Below are 17287 nucleotides of genomic sequence, written 5' to 3' on the forward strand. Positions count from 1 at the left end.
GAGTCTTATCCCCCAACCAATTAATCCTTTTCCCAGAGTTACAGGCACAAAATTGACTTGTTTTGAGTTTTAGTGACTAGATTTTTCTTTAATAATGAGAGAAATATTGAAGGCAAGCAAAGCTAGATTATTAGACTGAATAATTTAGACACTGCAATCATTTTAAAACATGGATATTACTTTAATAATACTCGATCTCATTTGCTTATGACTGCCATATTGAAGCAGCACAATTACTTTAAAAGGTCAGGCTAATTAAATAAATATGAAATAGGACAATAGAAAACAAAGATATTTTGCTTTCTGTTCATATCGATTTAAGTAAAATACCTGGTTAGATAAAAACCTTCCCGCCTAACTTGCACATAAATGTTTCTATCAAATTTTTATACAAGTTTGAAGGAGAAAGTAGAAGCTGTTTTAAGCCATCTCCATTTAACCAACTCACTAGATTAATGGTTGCTCTCCATTTCCTTGGAAAAGCATACTGATTGACACCTAGGGAGCCACAGGCTTTCAGCTAGTAGGCTTCTGGCATGGGCCTGCACCTCAGTTTCCACTTGCTGCCGTATGTTTACTGAGGGTTAGTTGAGTCTGTTACTGTCGTGGGTTAAAGAGTGTTACCTAACACTCCACGACTACCCAAAAGCTCAGAATGTGATCTTACTTGGAAATAATGTTTTTGCCGATGTAACTAAGGTAAGTATTGAGATAAGATCATACTGGATGTGGGAGTCACAAACACAGAAAAGACAACCATATGAAGGCGGAAGCAGAGACTGGAGTTACGCTGCTATAAGCCAAGGAACCCCTGGGTCACCAGAGGCTGGAAGAGTCAAAGATGGATAGAAGAATTCTTCCTTAGAGAATCAGAAGGAGCACAGCCTTGCTGACACCTTCATTTTGGACCTCATTCTAAGTGCCAGGATGGGGAGAGAATACATTTCTGTTGTTTAAAACCACACAGAGAACAGACTTGTGGTTGTCAAGGGGGAGGGGGAAGGGGAGGGAGTGGGGTGGATGGGGAGCTTGGGGTTAATAAATGAAAACTATTGCCTTTGGAATGGATTAGCAATGACAGCCTGCTGTGTAGCGCTGGGGGAACTATGTCTAGTCACTTATGATGGAGCATGATAATGTGAGAAAATAGAATGTGTACATGTATGTGTAACTGGGTCACCATGCCGTACAGTAGAAAAAAAATTGTACTGGGGAAATAACAACAACAAAAAAGCCACACAGTTAGTGGTAATTTGTTATGGCAGCTTTAGGAAACCAAAACAATTATCAAACTGATTGTGCCAGTTGAACTTTTTATCAAGTTACATAAGCAGGGGACATGCGTGTGAAGAGTTGTAGTTTCTATGAAAACCAAGTTTATTTGGAAAGTCTTTGAAAAGACTAGATAAAAGTATATTTCTTTTTAAATTTTTTGAAATTTAAATGTATTTGTTAATTCTGGGCAAAGCAGTTGTAAAAGACTGGAGGGAAATATAGTAAAAATCTACAAGAAATCTGTAGTTCCCAGTTTACAACTATGTAATGTAGTGCATGTGATTTGTATAAGAAAGACAATTAGAGAACCCCTATCAGCAGACCTATACTGAACAGGTAGAAAAGACTTGGGCCCCGCATTAAATAATTGATAAAAAACACTTATATTTTAAGTTAAAATATCTAAGAATACATGTGTTATTATTTTTTTAATGATACCCTGCTTTAAATACATTTTTAGATTAAACCAAACAACTAAGGGTCCCAGATAAAAGGGCACCTACTGCATTGTTAGAAGACAAATGTGTAATAAGGCCGATTAGTTTTTTTTTTTTTTTTTTTTTTTTTGGCTGCACTGGCAGCATGTGGAAATTCCCAGACCAGGGACCAAACCCGCGCCACTGCAGTGACCCGAGCTGCTGCAGTGACAACACTGGCTCCTTAACCTGGCAAGCCACAAGCGAAATCCCTAATTAGCTTTAAATACACGTTTTTTACCTTGTCACCTCTTCAATTACCACAACTCTACATGTGCAGATGATCCCAGGTGATCATTTTCAGCTGATCAGCTTTCTAGCCTTATGATGTCACACCTGTTCAGTCTCAAAATTTCTTGGATGAAATCCTGGGTTAATACCGCTGGAAGAGATGCATGTCCTATTACATACACATTAATTTTCCAAACTGCAGTTATCCCATCACCCTACTAGAAATAACATCATTATACTCTGACAAATTTTGAGAAGAAACATTCGTCTTCCTCTTCACCTTTACATCTGTTTTTTAGTTTTTTGTTTCAAAAACATTCTAGGCATAGATTTCCCAGCAACTGGCTTCAAAGCCTAACCTTGGCCTATAGAAGAGACTTCACAATTCATTTTCTACCTTCTACTATTTAGCTATATATGTTGGAGGAATATAAAAGAACATAAAACAATGCTACTGAAAATATCCTTATACTACTGAAAATACATCTAGTAATGATAGATGATTCATTTATTTCTACCCTAATTACCCTTATAAATAAGGAACTATAGATTTACAAGTGACCATGAATTATTTCTTTTCAGAAGGAAACGCTATTTATTTTTTCTAAACAAATGGAAGTTTAAAAAAAGCATGAATTTCCAGGTAAAACTTGAAAACTAGGGTAATCTTCAAAAACAAATGAAGAGCTGTAAAGTAGTAACTCAGTAAAACCATATTTTACTAAAATATTTTATTGCAATAAGATTCACTGTGCTCAAAATCAATACAAAGTAAGTTATTAAAATTATTTACATACAAATGAAAGAAACCATATGTACAGTAGTTAGTAACAGCTGTGAGTAAACAGCATCAACATAATTTTCACCTATAAATCAAAATGTAGTTTCCTAAGGATTGTTAACAACGGTAAAGAAAAAAATTGCCAATCATGGTTATTAAATTCAATGATTTCCATAAAAAAATCCCTAATCAGGTATATTTAAGACAAATAATTTATCCCTTTGACGACTAACTGGAGGAAAGTCTAATTTACTTCTTAAACTGCAGTCCCGTGAACTTTATGATTAAAGACCGTATTTTCCAAACTTTATACCTGCTTCCCAGGAAATACCTCAGTATTAATGTCCCAGTATAATGAATTTCATATAAAAAAGTATCTATATTAGTTTTTAATCCATTTGGAACTAATATCCATGGGTAACAAACTATTAACAATTCCAACCTGTGCACTGTGTACACTCAGGTATACCCACAAAAACCAGTCTGTTGATGACTTTAAAAAAATATATTAAGATACCGAATAAATCTATTTTATTATGAAATGGAGGCTTTAAGAATATATTTTTATTAGGCATTTTGGTTAACAAATCATTATCCTATATATAGTTGCTCTATTCAGTGTATTTTTAAAAGTAAATGAATTCCACTGTAGTTTTTCTTGAAGGAAAAAAAAATCATTTCTCCAGTTGTTGAGGAGTACTAAAAGCCTCATACACATTGGCAGCAAAATCTTTCACTTGCTCCATCATCAACAGATCCTAGCAAAGATGACAATAAAACAGTAAAGCCTGTTAAAAGCATAGATAATCTGAATTCATTTCTGCAATTGAGCAACAAATTTGGCTCTAAGCTTTATGGCATTAAGCCAAAAAGAAAACCATTTAATGAAGAAAGTAGTTTTTCTTACAATAAATTATTGGAGATGTTTATTGTTTAGGTTCTTATATGAGGGAGAGTGGGCATGATAAGCATTCAAGTGTGGCTTTGAGAAGAAGACCCAAAAGTCTTCAAAGGATTTTTGTGTGTCACAAGTGCTAGATGAGTATCTGTTGAATAGATGATTACAATACTAAAGATAAAAGTCTAAAGGTACTTTTTTCTGGAAGCTGACATAACGTGGTTGAGGTGTATACTTTCTAACATAAAACATATGTAGTTATGTCATATATATATATATATATATATATATATATATATATACACACACACACACACACACACACATACTTAACCATACGTATATAACTGACAAGAGTGGTGCTTAAGGGATATGTGAATGTAGATAAGGAAAAAATTACATCTTTAATTTCATTAACCTTTAATTAAAATCTAGTATTGCATTCAGTTATAAATGTAAACAACAAATTGTGGTGGTAGTAGCAGAACCTGCGAGTTTGCCTTCAATAGAAATCAGATATTTAATCATATGATAGCTATGGAAGTTACATAAATGACCATTGCTTCTTGTTATTTAATGTATGAAAAAAGAAACAATATTGGGACATCGTAAATTTGATTTTAAAAAGTTTTTGAAATTGTATGCAATTGTTTCTTTAAAATCCATGTATTGTACAGTATGCATTTATAGACATTTTTTCTGAGCTCTCCACAGGTTTCCCCTCATTGTGAAAGGATCCATGAGAACAGAAGCTGTTATGTGCCCCTGTGATGAGCAGAGAGACAGGAAGTGAACCTACCCTGTGTGTTCTCTCTTAAGTATAGAAAACCCACATAAGCTTTAGGCAAATCTTGATCTCACAAATTTATGATTTGAGAATTCTGAAGACCACACGGTATTTTAACTCACAGAAATCACAGTTAAAAAAAAATTGGTGGAAGTCTTGTTCATGAATAGTCTAGTATATAAACTTAATCTATATTCAGTCGCACTAAAAAAATTTACTAAGCATTAAGATGTTTTCACTGGGTTGAAACTTTTTGTTTTCATTCTCAATGATACAGATTTTAATTAACATAGTATATAAATTACCTAAGTACCAAAGCTGGTGTTGTATTATATTTGGTGTATTTCCTACCTGTGGAGATGAACAGCTTATTGATAAAGCCAAAACTTTTATGAAAATGGAGAAAAAAGAAGTTAAGGTTTAAATGCCAGAAGGTACAAACTTTTTTTCTCATACTAATAGACATGCAAAAATTAAAAAACGAAACAAAACAAAACAAAAACAGGAGTTGCTGTCGTGGCTCAGTAGAAACGAATCTGACTAGTATCCATAAGGATGCGGGTTCGATCCTGGGCTTTGCTTAGTGGGTGGGGATCTGGCATTGCTGTCAGCTATGGTGTAGGTTGCAGACGTGGCTTGGATCCGGCATTGCTGTGGCTGTGGTGTAGGTTGGCACCTGTAGCTCTGATTCGACTCCTAGCCTGGGAACTTCCATGTGCTGTGGATGCAGCCCTAAAAAGCCCTCCCCCCAAAAAAGAAAGATTAAAACAATGTGAGCTTAAATTAAGCTTAAAATTAAGTGAAATGAGAGATCAGTCTTATTCTCTCTTCCTTCTGCATTATGAATGGCTAACTCATGGATGAGAAGAACTGAAGAGAAAAGTGAGGGAAAGCAGCATGTGAAGGACAAGCTGATGACACTACACAGAGCGAGGAAGGAACACAACCCATTGTCTCGAGGGGATCTTCATGTTCTCAAATAGGAAACCACAGATAAACTGCGACAAACGATAGTTTAAAGATTCATTTAGGGTCCCTTCTCAGTGTACATTATGGCAGTAGTTTGGAATTGAGGTGCACTGGAAGTAATTTACTACTTGTAATACAGTTTCCAAGTTTGCAAATGACTGGGGGGGGGGGGAAACATGGATACAAAGTTGTCTTTTTAGCAAAATCAGTCTTATTCAATGTATTCTAAAATGCTTTCCTAAGAAAGGAGATGGAGTTATAGTGAAAAATTTAAATAACCTACTGTTTACACAGCTTTTAGTGAGCTAAAAGGTTACTGATGTATTATTAATAGTTATATTAACTATTAAAATGCTTTACTTTCCCACAAAAATTTTTCCAGTTTCTCTCAAAATCTGAGGAACTGGTGTACTGATTTGCCTCAAGGCTCAACCTCTTCCTAGCACAGCTTACTGCAAAACTTTAACACTGCACATTTACCTGACCACTGGAATGTAACTGGACTAATGCAGTCTGTCTAACAGGTGTTAGACTGTAATGTGGAGAAAGGTATTCCCCACCTCATGAACTTGCCACGATACATTATCATGCTCATGGGGCATTCCATCATCCTCTACATGTGGTTTCTTTGAACAAGTATCACAGGAGAGAAACGTAATTTTATGTTAGACAAATAGGACCACAACCAAAAATACAATCTGTTTGTAAAAATACACTCAAGATTTCCTCTTACCTGAACAAAATGACTAGGTGTTTCACTGCAAACTGAATGGATCTGTCCATTTATTATTGGAATTATCTTAGCTAAAGGCAGGCTGACACTGGAAAGACTGAAAAATCATCACAATAATAATTATTTTCTGAAATTACATTATAGGAAGTTAACACTTTTAACTATAAAAGTAATAAGTAGTCATTGAAAGTACGTATAGAATTGTATTAATAAGGAAATAAAAACCACACATAATTCTACCATCTAGAAATAACTATAACTGATAGCACAATTAATTTCTTCCAGTAATTTTATACATACCTATACTTTTTGTGTTTTTTAACACACAGCTATAACCCTCCATGCAACACTGTTTCGCATTTTCATTTATATTACAATCATTTTTCCATCTCATTAAAGGTTCTTCCAAAGTTTTTGTCTTTTTTAATAACTACATAGTAATCCATCTTCTAGCCGTGACAAGTTATATTATCAGTTCCCTAGAGTTGGGCATTTAAGTTTTTGCCTAATTTTCCTTCATATAAATAACTTTGTATTTACATGGTAAATTACTGGGTCAAAGAGCATGAGTGCTTTTAAGTGTTAAAATATACATTGTCAAATGCCCTTTGCTTCTCCAGTAGCCTCTGAGGATATCAGCTCTATGAGGCCGTCTTTGTACACCAGGTATTATCTTTTTCTTTAATCTTCCTATGTCTGATAGCTGAAAATAGTAACTCACAATACTGGGCCATATTTCTCAATTACTGGCCATGTTGAATGTTTTTTTCCTCTACTTTAGTAAATTGTACCATTATCTATCCAGCTGAGTGAGCAGGAAACCTGGGCTCTATCCCTGGCACCTCCTCCTTCTGACTATATCCAAGCTCTACACAATACTTTATTTCTCCTTTATTATTAATTTCTCAGGTTCAAAAATAACAAAGCAACTATCTTCTAATCCTTAGTGGATTTTGTTGCTACTCTAACCACATTTTTAGATTAATTTGGAGAGGCTTAACTTTATAATTTTTAGTTGATTTTCCTGGATGTCTAAGTATAAAATCATGTCACTATCATATAACAATAACTTTCTTCTCTCCCTTTCCAAAACTAATGTCATTTTCTGAAGATAAGAATTTAATTTAGGGGAGTTACTGTTGTGGCACAGTGGAAATGAACCCGATTAGTATCCATAAGGATATGTGTTCGATCCCTGGCCTCAATCAGTGAAGTCAGGGATCCAGCATTGCTGTGAGCTGTGGTTTAGGCCAGCAGCTGCAGCTCTAATTCAACCTTTAGCCTGGGAACTTCCATATGCGGCTGGTGCCGCACTAAAAAGCCAAAAAAAAAAAAAAAAAAAAAATTTAACTTAGAAAATCAACAGTCAACTAATAGTAAGTGTCTCTTTGCAAAATAAATATATTAAAAATCAGTATCATTCTTGAATTTGGTTCTCAAAATTGTCTTCTCCTTGTCTTGTTGCACTGGTTAGAACAGTAAAATGACATGGAATAAATGTGTCAATAGTGACCACCTTTATATCGTTTTTGAAATTAATGGAAATAATTCTAGTGTGTTGTCATTAAGTATGATATTTGATTTTGATTTCAAATATTTTATTATATAAAAAAGAATTTTTTATTCCTTTTTTTTGGTCTTTTTAGGGCAGCATCCCTGGCATGTGGAGGTTCCCAGGCTAGAGGTTGAATTAGAGCTGCAGCAACTGGCCTTCACAACAGCCACAGCAACGCCAGATCCGAGCCGCATCTGTGACCTACACTACGGCTCTCACTGCAATACCGGATCTTTAACCCACTGAGTGATGCAAGGAATCAAACTTGGGTCCTCATGGATGCCAGTCAAATTCGTTTCCACTTGGCCACGATGGGAACTCCAAAGATTTTTTATTTCTAGAAGGGGTTTTATTAGTAATAAATTATGTTTTATTGAATGCCTTTTCAATAACACTGAAGATGATGGTTTTTTTCCCTATTAACTTATTAATGTTCTGGATTAGTGTAATAGCTTTCTTAATGTTTAAATCTCCTTTCATTCTTAAATAAACCCTAATTAGTCACAGTGTTGGAGAATAACAAGAAATTCCAGGTTCTAAAGTAAGACAGAAGTGGGTGAACATCTGGTTCTACTACTTTGCTAGCTGTATGACCTCAAATTACTTTTCTCTTAGTTTCCTCACCTGTAGAAAGAGGAAAATACTTATATTTGATTCCTACGGGTATTTTAAGAATCCAGTAAGACAATGTTCTGAAAAATAACTAACATCACACTTGCACATAGAGGAAGAAAAAGGAAGTACTGGTCACTATTATTGTTGCTGTCTATTTTTGGATTTCATTTGTTTATATTTCAGTTAGGATTTTTATATCTACATTCATACTTTAAGTCTCTACAGTTTTTCTTTTGGGTCCCATGTTTATCCATTATATTTTCTATTGGGTTATTTCTTGTGACTGAAAATTTTATTTTAAAATGTTATACATATGTTAATACATACACAGATGTATATATACACATATAATACACACAATAATACATATATATGTAAAATTTAATCTTTTATAACTTTGCATAATTTTTCAGTTGATTCTCTTGAGAGTTCAGGACTATTAATTGTAATACACATAATCAACATTTTGTTTCTTTGCCAGTATTAAAAATCTTTTCTTATTGCAGTGGCTAGAACTTTCACATCATGTTAAACAACAGGAATGACAGTTGGCATAATGGCAGTGTTTCTAGTAGTAAATCATGGAGTATGAAGTTGGTTATTGATATGAAGGAGAAAAACTTAGTAAACTCCTATTCAGCACCTTTGTTTGTATAATGAAAAATGAAAGTGTATAAGAGACTTCTGGCTTTGAGAGGAGGCTTAAAATGTAACTGAAGAACACAACTTCAGTTCAAGGTGGTACCTGTAAGCTGTGCATGAAAGCATAGACAATGAGTACTACAGGAGAGATAATGAGCACTATAGGAGTTCAGAAAAGACTATCAATGGGCTTTGATTGGAACATAATTTTTATAATTCTTTAGTGTACAAGATCAAGTATTTGTTTATTTTTTTTTTTTTGTCTTTTGTCTTTTTGTTGTTGTTGTTGTTGCCTATTTCTTAGGCCGCTCCCACGGCATATGGAGATTCCCAGGCTAGGAGTTGAATCGGAGCTGTAGCCACCGGCCTACGCCAGAGCCACAGCAACGCGGGATTCGAGCTACGTCTGCAACCTACACCACAGCTCACGGCAACGCCGGATCGTTAACCCACTGAGCAAGGGCAGGGACCGAACCCGCAACCTCATGGTTCCTAGTCGGATTTGTTAACCACTGCGCCACGACGGGAACTCCAAGTATTTGTTTATATTTAGAACAACTACTTCCTCTTAGCCCTGCCCAGGAAATAACTAATACTTTTGCTAGTATTAGTATTAGAGATTACAGTGAAATTTCATCTTATTCTATTTTTCCTTTTTATGGATGCACTTGAGGCATATGGAAGCTCCAGGGCTAGGGGCTGAATTGGAGCTGCAGCTGCCAGCCTACACCACAGCCACAGCAACGCAGGATCCGAGCCGCATCTGTGACCTACACCATAGCTTGGGCAGCATTGGTTCCTTAACCCACTGAACAAGCCCAGGGATCAAACCCGCATCCTCGTGGAGACAATGTCAGGTTCTTAATCTGCTGAACCATAATGTGAACTCTGTCTGACAGTGAAATTTTATTGACTGGAGTACTTTGATTTAAGGAGTATATAGGGAATGAAACAATTTTTTTTGTATAATTTAAAGAATTGCTAAGAATGACTTAGAATATTTAAACTGCTCAGAAAATAAACTTTATGACCTCAACATTCCAAATCACCAGTGTTAACTGCAAATTATTTCTTTTTGTACAATAAAGAAAGGTCCCAGAGAAGTGGGCAAATAATCTCTTGCCCTATGTATCTGAGAACTGGATACTGCACATACATACTGCTTATCAGTTACTGTTTCCCCTATTTTTAACAGATGAGTTTATAGTCAGTTAACATTGATTTAATTCCTATTATTTTCTGAATACAAAAAATTGCAAAAAGTATAAATTCTAATAGGAGATTCAAGGTGCTCATGCTGAAATGATAAGAATATATTAAAACCATGTATCTTCAGCAGTGCAAATCCACAACTTAGTAGTAGTTATGATTAAAATCACTAACGACTACATTATCTAAAGATTCCTAATCCTACAATAAGGGCTACAGAACTAGGAGATAATTCACCAAACGGAAACATAGGGCAAGAATGCTTGGTTGAAGTATGTAGGCCAATAATGGCTTACAGTACTGGAATAATACAACAGAAAACATTAAAACTTAAATAATGTTTTCAGTTTTGTAGTTTAAAGGTTTTAAAAAACCCCAATAAATGAAATTCAGCCTATAGAAAAGGAGTTTCACAACTACAGCACTTTTATATAGCGGCAAAATTTTTGGAAAAAATGAAAGTTTTAATACTGAATACTGAAAGAGCTCTTCCTAATGAAGGAGTCATCGGTTTAAATGAGTTTAATTTCTCAAAAAAAAAAAACACTGAAATTTATAAGATTTTTTTGTTACCTGGAACAAAAAATAAACACTTCTAACAGCACTATTTCATTAGAACAGTCGTCAGACTGACAACATTCTTAAATGTCATCTTACCTATTCCTGGAGTTACCATGTTGGAGGTCCTGCTCAGTAGGTCGGAAGAACTCAGCCATATTGTCTAGCAGCCTGCTAAATCCTCGGTTCAAACAGATATTCAAAACCGTACTAAAATCTGGACTACACAAAAGAAGAAGATGAATTACTTTTTAGATTTTCAATAGAAAAAGACATAAATTCAATAACCACATGGTTACCTTTGATAGCCACCAACATTTCTACTCACAATTTAACTTTTTTTACAGTCTAAAATACTATAAAAATATATTAAGGAGTCAATCTTAAAAGTACAATAAGTAAGCTTATTATTTAACACAACACAATGAGAATATATATTCATCCATTTTGCTAGATTTTCCTATATTAGGCAGCACTTTTAAGTGTATTTTTATAAATATCAATAGTAGTATTACTTCTCTCTTTTTATTGTTTAGGGCCACGCCCCACGCCCATGGCATATAGAGGTTCCCAGGCTAGGGGCTGGATCGGTGCCGTAGCCAATGCCCACACCACAGCCACAGCCACACCAGATCTGAGCTGTGTCTGCGACCTACACCACAGCTCACAGCAATGCCAGATCCTTAGCCCACTGAGTGAGGCCAGGGATCATATATTACTTCTCTTGAGGAACCTCTTGAACAGAAATCCTCCTATGGTAACGATTATTGGTTTGCTTTATATACTCTCTTAGACATCTCAATGAGATAGAATATTTTATTAACATGCACAGATGAGGAACTAGATACTTGAGGGATGAAGAAATTTGTCCAAAGGTATGTAATTAATAAATGTAGGAGTTAGAATTTGAACCTAGGCCTTTTTGACCTTAAAGCTCAAACTTTTTGTTATATCAGGTTAGTACCTCACACAAAAATCTTTGATATAAAGAATATAGGTATTATTATGCCTAGTTAAACAGATTAGTTCCATCTTTGACATGTAGAAATCTCAATTCAACTCATAGGAGTGGAGGGCTTGGGCTAAATATTTGAGAATTATTAACATACAGACAGTAAAGTAATGGGGAGTATATAAAACTGCTTGGGGCATTTGAGGATGAAATAATGGGATATGCTAATGTTTAAAGGAAAGAGAGGCATAGAGGAACCTAAGAAGAAATGATCTGAGAACTGGGAAAAAATGAGAAGACTGTCGTGGAAGCCCTAAGAGAAAAGAATTTCAAGAAAGCCTTGATCAATGCTGTTAATTATCAGAGAAAGGTCATGTAAGATAAACACTACAGGTTAACTGGAAGTGGCAGCAGATTGCTGATGACCATTTTTTCAAGCTTTATGCAGTGATTTGGTGGAAAACTGAGTAAGAAAAAAACAGAGATCACTACTGTAGAAAGCCAAGGGACTAGAACTTAATGAATTCTGAGAGTAGATGCAGTAGCTGAATTAACCTAAAAAATTGCTGATTTTCTTCAAGTTCATGGAAAAATATTATAAGCAGAAGATATAATTTTTCTAGAAAACAGAACCAGAGAAAATGGTCTTAAATTATCTTTTAAAAAAAAAAGAAAAGAAACTTTGATATTTTAATCATTTAACATTCTGGCTCTCTTCTGGATAATTTAAAATAGTAATACTCAGTTTAGGAAGGATGTGAAATTTTTATCATTCAAAGATTTAGGAACATTATAGTATATAACCCTGAAAGGGTAAGAGAAAGAAGTTCTCAAAACTGAGTATGCATGTGTGTGGGCAGAGGGAGGCACATACTAACACCTGAGGACCAGCTGGAGCTCTTCAGCTCTGGCGGCAAGAGCATCTCTTCCCAACTCCCCGTATCAGCACCAAGTGACATCAAGTTGGTAGCACTGTAGTGGCCACAATTTGTTTCTGGTGTTTTTTCTTTACAGGGCTGGTTGTTAAGCATTTACCAGTACACATGGGGCATATGAGAATTGCCCATGAAAGCCTTCCTCAAAACATAAATGCTAACTATCTTCCAGTCCCTTATCTAGTATATCAAATCTCCAGGCTAGGAAAACAGGTGGGGGCAAGGCACTGGTATCTTGAAAAAAAATCTCTGCTTCCCTCTCCACCTTAATAAGAGAACCACTAGTTTAGGTAGGAAATCCTAATTAAAGGTAGGTTGGTTAGATTTAAAATTTAATTTTAACAAAAATATTATGTTGAATATGTTCAAGAAAAACTAAAAAAATGGTCAGAAGTACATTCAAAATAGAAACACGTGTTTTCTCTTACATGTAGTATACATACCTTTCCAACATGTCTCTAGTTTCATTGAGTAGTTTAATAGTGGTAACATCTCTAGGAGAAAGCCCACAGGCCTGTGAAATTAAAATGCCACACTTCAGGGTTTCGAATATTAGCACAGGGCTATGATGAAAAAAATCATGTTAATAAACTCAAGAGTTCTGTCAACAATCAAAAAATGTTAAACTCAAAAAAATATGAAGATTCCTGTGTACAGGTAAGTAGTATTTAAAACATGAGTCACAGTAAGATCTTGATAAGATCTTTACCTGAACATTCTTGGACATTTCTTGGACATATTTCTAGAATATACTTAGAAAGAATAGTCTTTGAGGTTTCAAAGGCTATTTCAACTCCAATAAGCTTGGAGTTTTTCCCTTTTACTAAGATGTTTTATCAGGATATCGGAATTCCCGTAGTGGCGCAGTGGTTAACAAATCCGACTAGGGACCATGAAGTTGTGGGTTTGATCCCCGGCCTCACTCAGTGGGTTAAGGATCCAGCATTGCTGTGAGCTGTGGTGTAGGTCGCAGACACGGCTTGGATCCTGTGTTGCTGTGCCTGTGGCATGGGCTGGCGGCTACAGCTCTGATTAGACCCCTAGTCTAGGAATCTCCATATGATGCAGGTGTGGCCCTAAAAAGCAAAAAAAAAAACCCCCAAAAAACAAAACAAAAAAAAAACCCAACAAAAAAACAAAACAACAAGCAAAAGAGATACTTTATCAGGATATGTATGTCTTTTTTCAGCAACCAAGCTTCGTCTAAGGTTCTGTGTGTCCTTTCAATCCAAAGTTGAGTTCTAATTCAATTTAGAAAATATTTGGTCCATCATCTCTCTCTTCACCTGTTCTTTTGAATCATTTACTTTTTAAATTCCACTGCTGAATTTTAAAATCTGGAAACTGTTTTATCAGTCCAGAAAGCTTGTTAAATGCTACTATTGCATCTCCTTAAGATTCTAATTTGTAAGTAAATTTTCTCCTGTTTCTTTCATGTCCCATCTGTTCTGCTCATTCATTTAGCCTCCATAATACAGGTCACAGAGTTCCCTTAAATGGGTTGCACTTTTTTTTTTTTTGCCTAATCATGAATGTAGGTTCTCTTAGAAGCCACACGGATCTATCTTTGGGGTCTCCAGGGGAGGGGAAACTTAAAGGTAATGAAAATCAGGGCAGTCTTTGTTCTAACAGGACCTGTACACTGAGGAATGGCAAGGCCTCTTTGGTCTAAGGCTCCAATTGTTAAGTGAGAAACAGCCTTCTCTCAACTGCAAAGATCAGGTGCAATATACTTACATATAAAGAAAACTATTTGAAGAAAAAAGAATGTATGTATGTATGTATGTGTAACTGGGTCACCATGCTGTACACTATAAACCAGCAATAATGGAAAGAAATCATTATATATATATATATAAAGAAAACTATTTTAAAATGAGGTCTACAATCTGCAATCTTCGGCATTCTTACTGCTCTTAATCAACAGGTAACTTAAATCACAACTGCCCAGGACACACCACTGTGGAGCAACACCATGGTTGATAACTGTTAGACTGGGCCTTGTTTGTTTCTCAACTGGAAGACTACAACCTCTTTCATTACATTTTGATATTGCCATCATTGACTTACATTAAAAAGCAAATGTGATTGTGATTATGGCCTAAAATCTACCTTTCTTCATCTATAAATGGAAATTCAGACTCTATCTTACATACAAAGCTCTTTATAATCTTGCTCCAACCACCAGCTCCAGCTTCTGTGATGTGATCTTATACAAATACACTCCAGCCACACACACTGAATTTGTCTCCTGAGTTCCCCAGGTGCAATGAATATGTCTTATTCACTTTGTATTCCAGTTCATACATCATAGTGTGTATCATATAACTAACACTCAAAATTTTGCTGAATATCTAAATTTTTTTCTAACTAGAAATCAGTCACATTTATAGTTTGATTTCTAAATTAATGAAGTTTTATTTAAATTACTGAAATAAAAGTCTTTCTTTTTTCTTTTTAGGGCCACACCTTTGGCATATGGAAGTTCCCAGGCTAGGGATAGAATCTGAGCTGCAGTTGCTGACCTACGCCACAGCTGGCAGCAATGTTGGATCCTTTAACGAACTGACTGAAACCAGGGATTGAACCTATATCCTCATAGATACTAGTCAGATTCTTAAGCTGCTGAGCCGTAACAGGAACTCCTGAAATACACGTCTTTCAATCACCTTTCAAGAGACTCAGAAATCTAAATTTTAAGAGACAGTGAAAAAAAAATTAAAAACAGAGAGTAATTAGTTTGGTTAAATGGTTATGAAGTAATAAGCACCTGAACTGCTAATGGAGTTTCTTCATCTGGCATCATATAATGGCACAATAAAGATCTGGATCCATCTTTATTAATCCAAGAAGAAGACTTATGCTGCTCAACGAGATCTCTGATTTCTTTTAGTTTTTGCTCCAAGTCCAAAAGAGACAAAGAATGTTTAAGAGAAACACTAGAGACAGAGGAAAGAGAATTGGGATAAAGTGAAACTATGCAACACATCCTACCTACACTCTTTTCTTGACAAGTTACTACCTGAGACCCTGTTTCACCCAGTCAAACCTGAAATACCTGGCTGTGAAATCCCTAGAGTAGATTAAGAAATCAGCCACCAGTTAAGGGACAAGAAAAATTAATAGAACCAAGAACAATACTGTTGCAGATTGCATGAGAAAATTCCCACTGTAACTGAAGATATTACTAGTGTGAAAGCTAGATAATAGCCTCAGAGGCAGATGTTAAAGCAGGTCTTTTATCTCATGATCCACATATTTCTGGTTTGTTTATAAACCAATCAATAAATAATGAAACATTAAAACTTTTCCTTTAGTATCAAAAGGTTGATACTGATTAAGAAAATGGATTCTACAATTAAATACCACAGGTCTGCATCTATATTAGGTTAAAAGAGTTTCACAGACCACCATGAGTCAAATCACTAGCTTCATTAGAACAATTCTAATTTTCCTTTTATTCATGAGAATCAAGAAGTTAGAAAAGCCAAAGCAAAATGCCTTACCTTCCTAAAATCTTCTGCACAGATTGTTTAATGACAGTGATCAATTCTGTCAGGCCTATTAAAGCAAAAACAAACATAAAAGCCTTGTTCACTTTTTCAATTCCTCAGTAATACAAATGGATGAATCAGAATTCATTTATAGGTCATGAATACGAATCTTACCATCTCCAAGGAGGTGTTGGATACTTGACAAATACTGCTGTTGGACATCTGGGGGAGCAAGAACTGTCTGTACAAAACAGAGATAAGGTTAAAGCACCCAATGTTATTATTAAGTAAGTAATATTTTTACTATAACTTGATCTGAGATTCTTTAGGCTCTGGAACATAGGAAAAATGCTATTCTTTAATATAACAAGAAGTCTAGCTTCAATATATGAAGAATAATAATGCTAAAAGCTTATAGTTACATGAAAATAAAGATTTTACTTTATAGAAATTATCATGTAAATAATATTTTGTTAAATTTTGAACCTCTTGAAAGAAAGGGCAATATATAAGTTTACTAAACTTACGGTGCCATTTTTGCCAACTGCTGCATTATCCAGGTAAATATATCCACCGATTATGTTTAACTGAACTCGCAAAAGAACAACCAGCATGCAAGTACTGTATACAGCTACGATACTTCTTGTGAAACCTTTGTAAAGAAAAGAAAACCATTTAGTACTGTTAGCAAAACATAAATGTTCTGTAAAGTCACAAACCATCCATACAGTTCTTTTTTTCATAAGATGACTTCAAAAATACATTTGTACAGGGAGTTCCCATTGTGGCTCAGTGGCAACTAACCCGATTAGTATCCATGAGGATGTGGGTTCGATCTCTGGCCTCACTTAGTGGATTAAGGATCTGGTGTTGCTGTGAGCTGTGGTGTAGGTTGCAGATGTGGCTCAGGTTGCACATTGCTATGGCTGTGGTATAGGCTGGAAGCTGCAGCTCTGATTGGATGCTTAGCCTGGGAACTTCCATATGCTGTGGGTATGGCCCTAAAAAGACAAAAACAAAAACATAAGCAAACAACCAAAAAAATAGCATTTCTACAAAAAGACAAAAAAAAAAAAAAGAAAAAATACATCTGTAACTGTTTCAAGTATAAAAATATATTAATCCAAAATGTTTCATAGTTTAATTACAAAATGTCTATTGTAAATTAGGTATGATC

At 35.2% G+C, this 17287-nt stretch overlaps 1 protein-coding gene across 3 annotated transcripts in view; it reads right to left on the reverse strand.

Moving 5' to 3' along the window:
* PEX3 (peroxisomal biogenesis factor 3) overlaps positions 1–17287 on the reverse strand; it is a 51432-nt gene that overhangs the window by 14139 nt on the left and 20006 nt on the right. The window contains exons 5-12 of one of the 3 annotated variants that reach the window (XM_005654367.3): positions 16638–16762; positions 16285–16351; positions 16123–16177; positions 15387–15555; positions 13060–13130; positions 10829–10951; positions 6151–6247; positions 1668–2133 (exon numbers count right to left, since the gene is read on the reverse strand). In XM_005654367.3, the coding sequence (XP_005654424.1) occupies positions 2125–2133; positions 6151–6247; positions 10829–10951; positions 13060–13130; positions 15387–15555; positions 16123–16177; positions 16285–16351; positions 16638–16762 (716 nt within the window). In that variant the 3' untranslated portion in view covers positions 1668–2124. 3 annotated transcript variants of the gene reach the window in all.

Source organism: Sus scrofa, chromosome 1, assembly GCF_000003025.6.
Source record: "Sus scrofa isolate TJ Tabasco breed Duroc chromosome 1, Sscrofa11.1, whole genome shotgun sequence".
NCBI classification, from domain to species: domain Eukaryota; kingdom Metazoa; phylum Chordata; class Mammalia; order Artiodactyla; family Suidae; genus Sus; species Sus scrofa.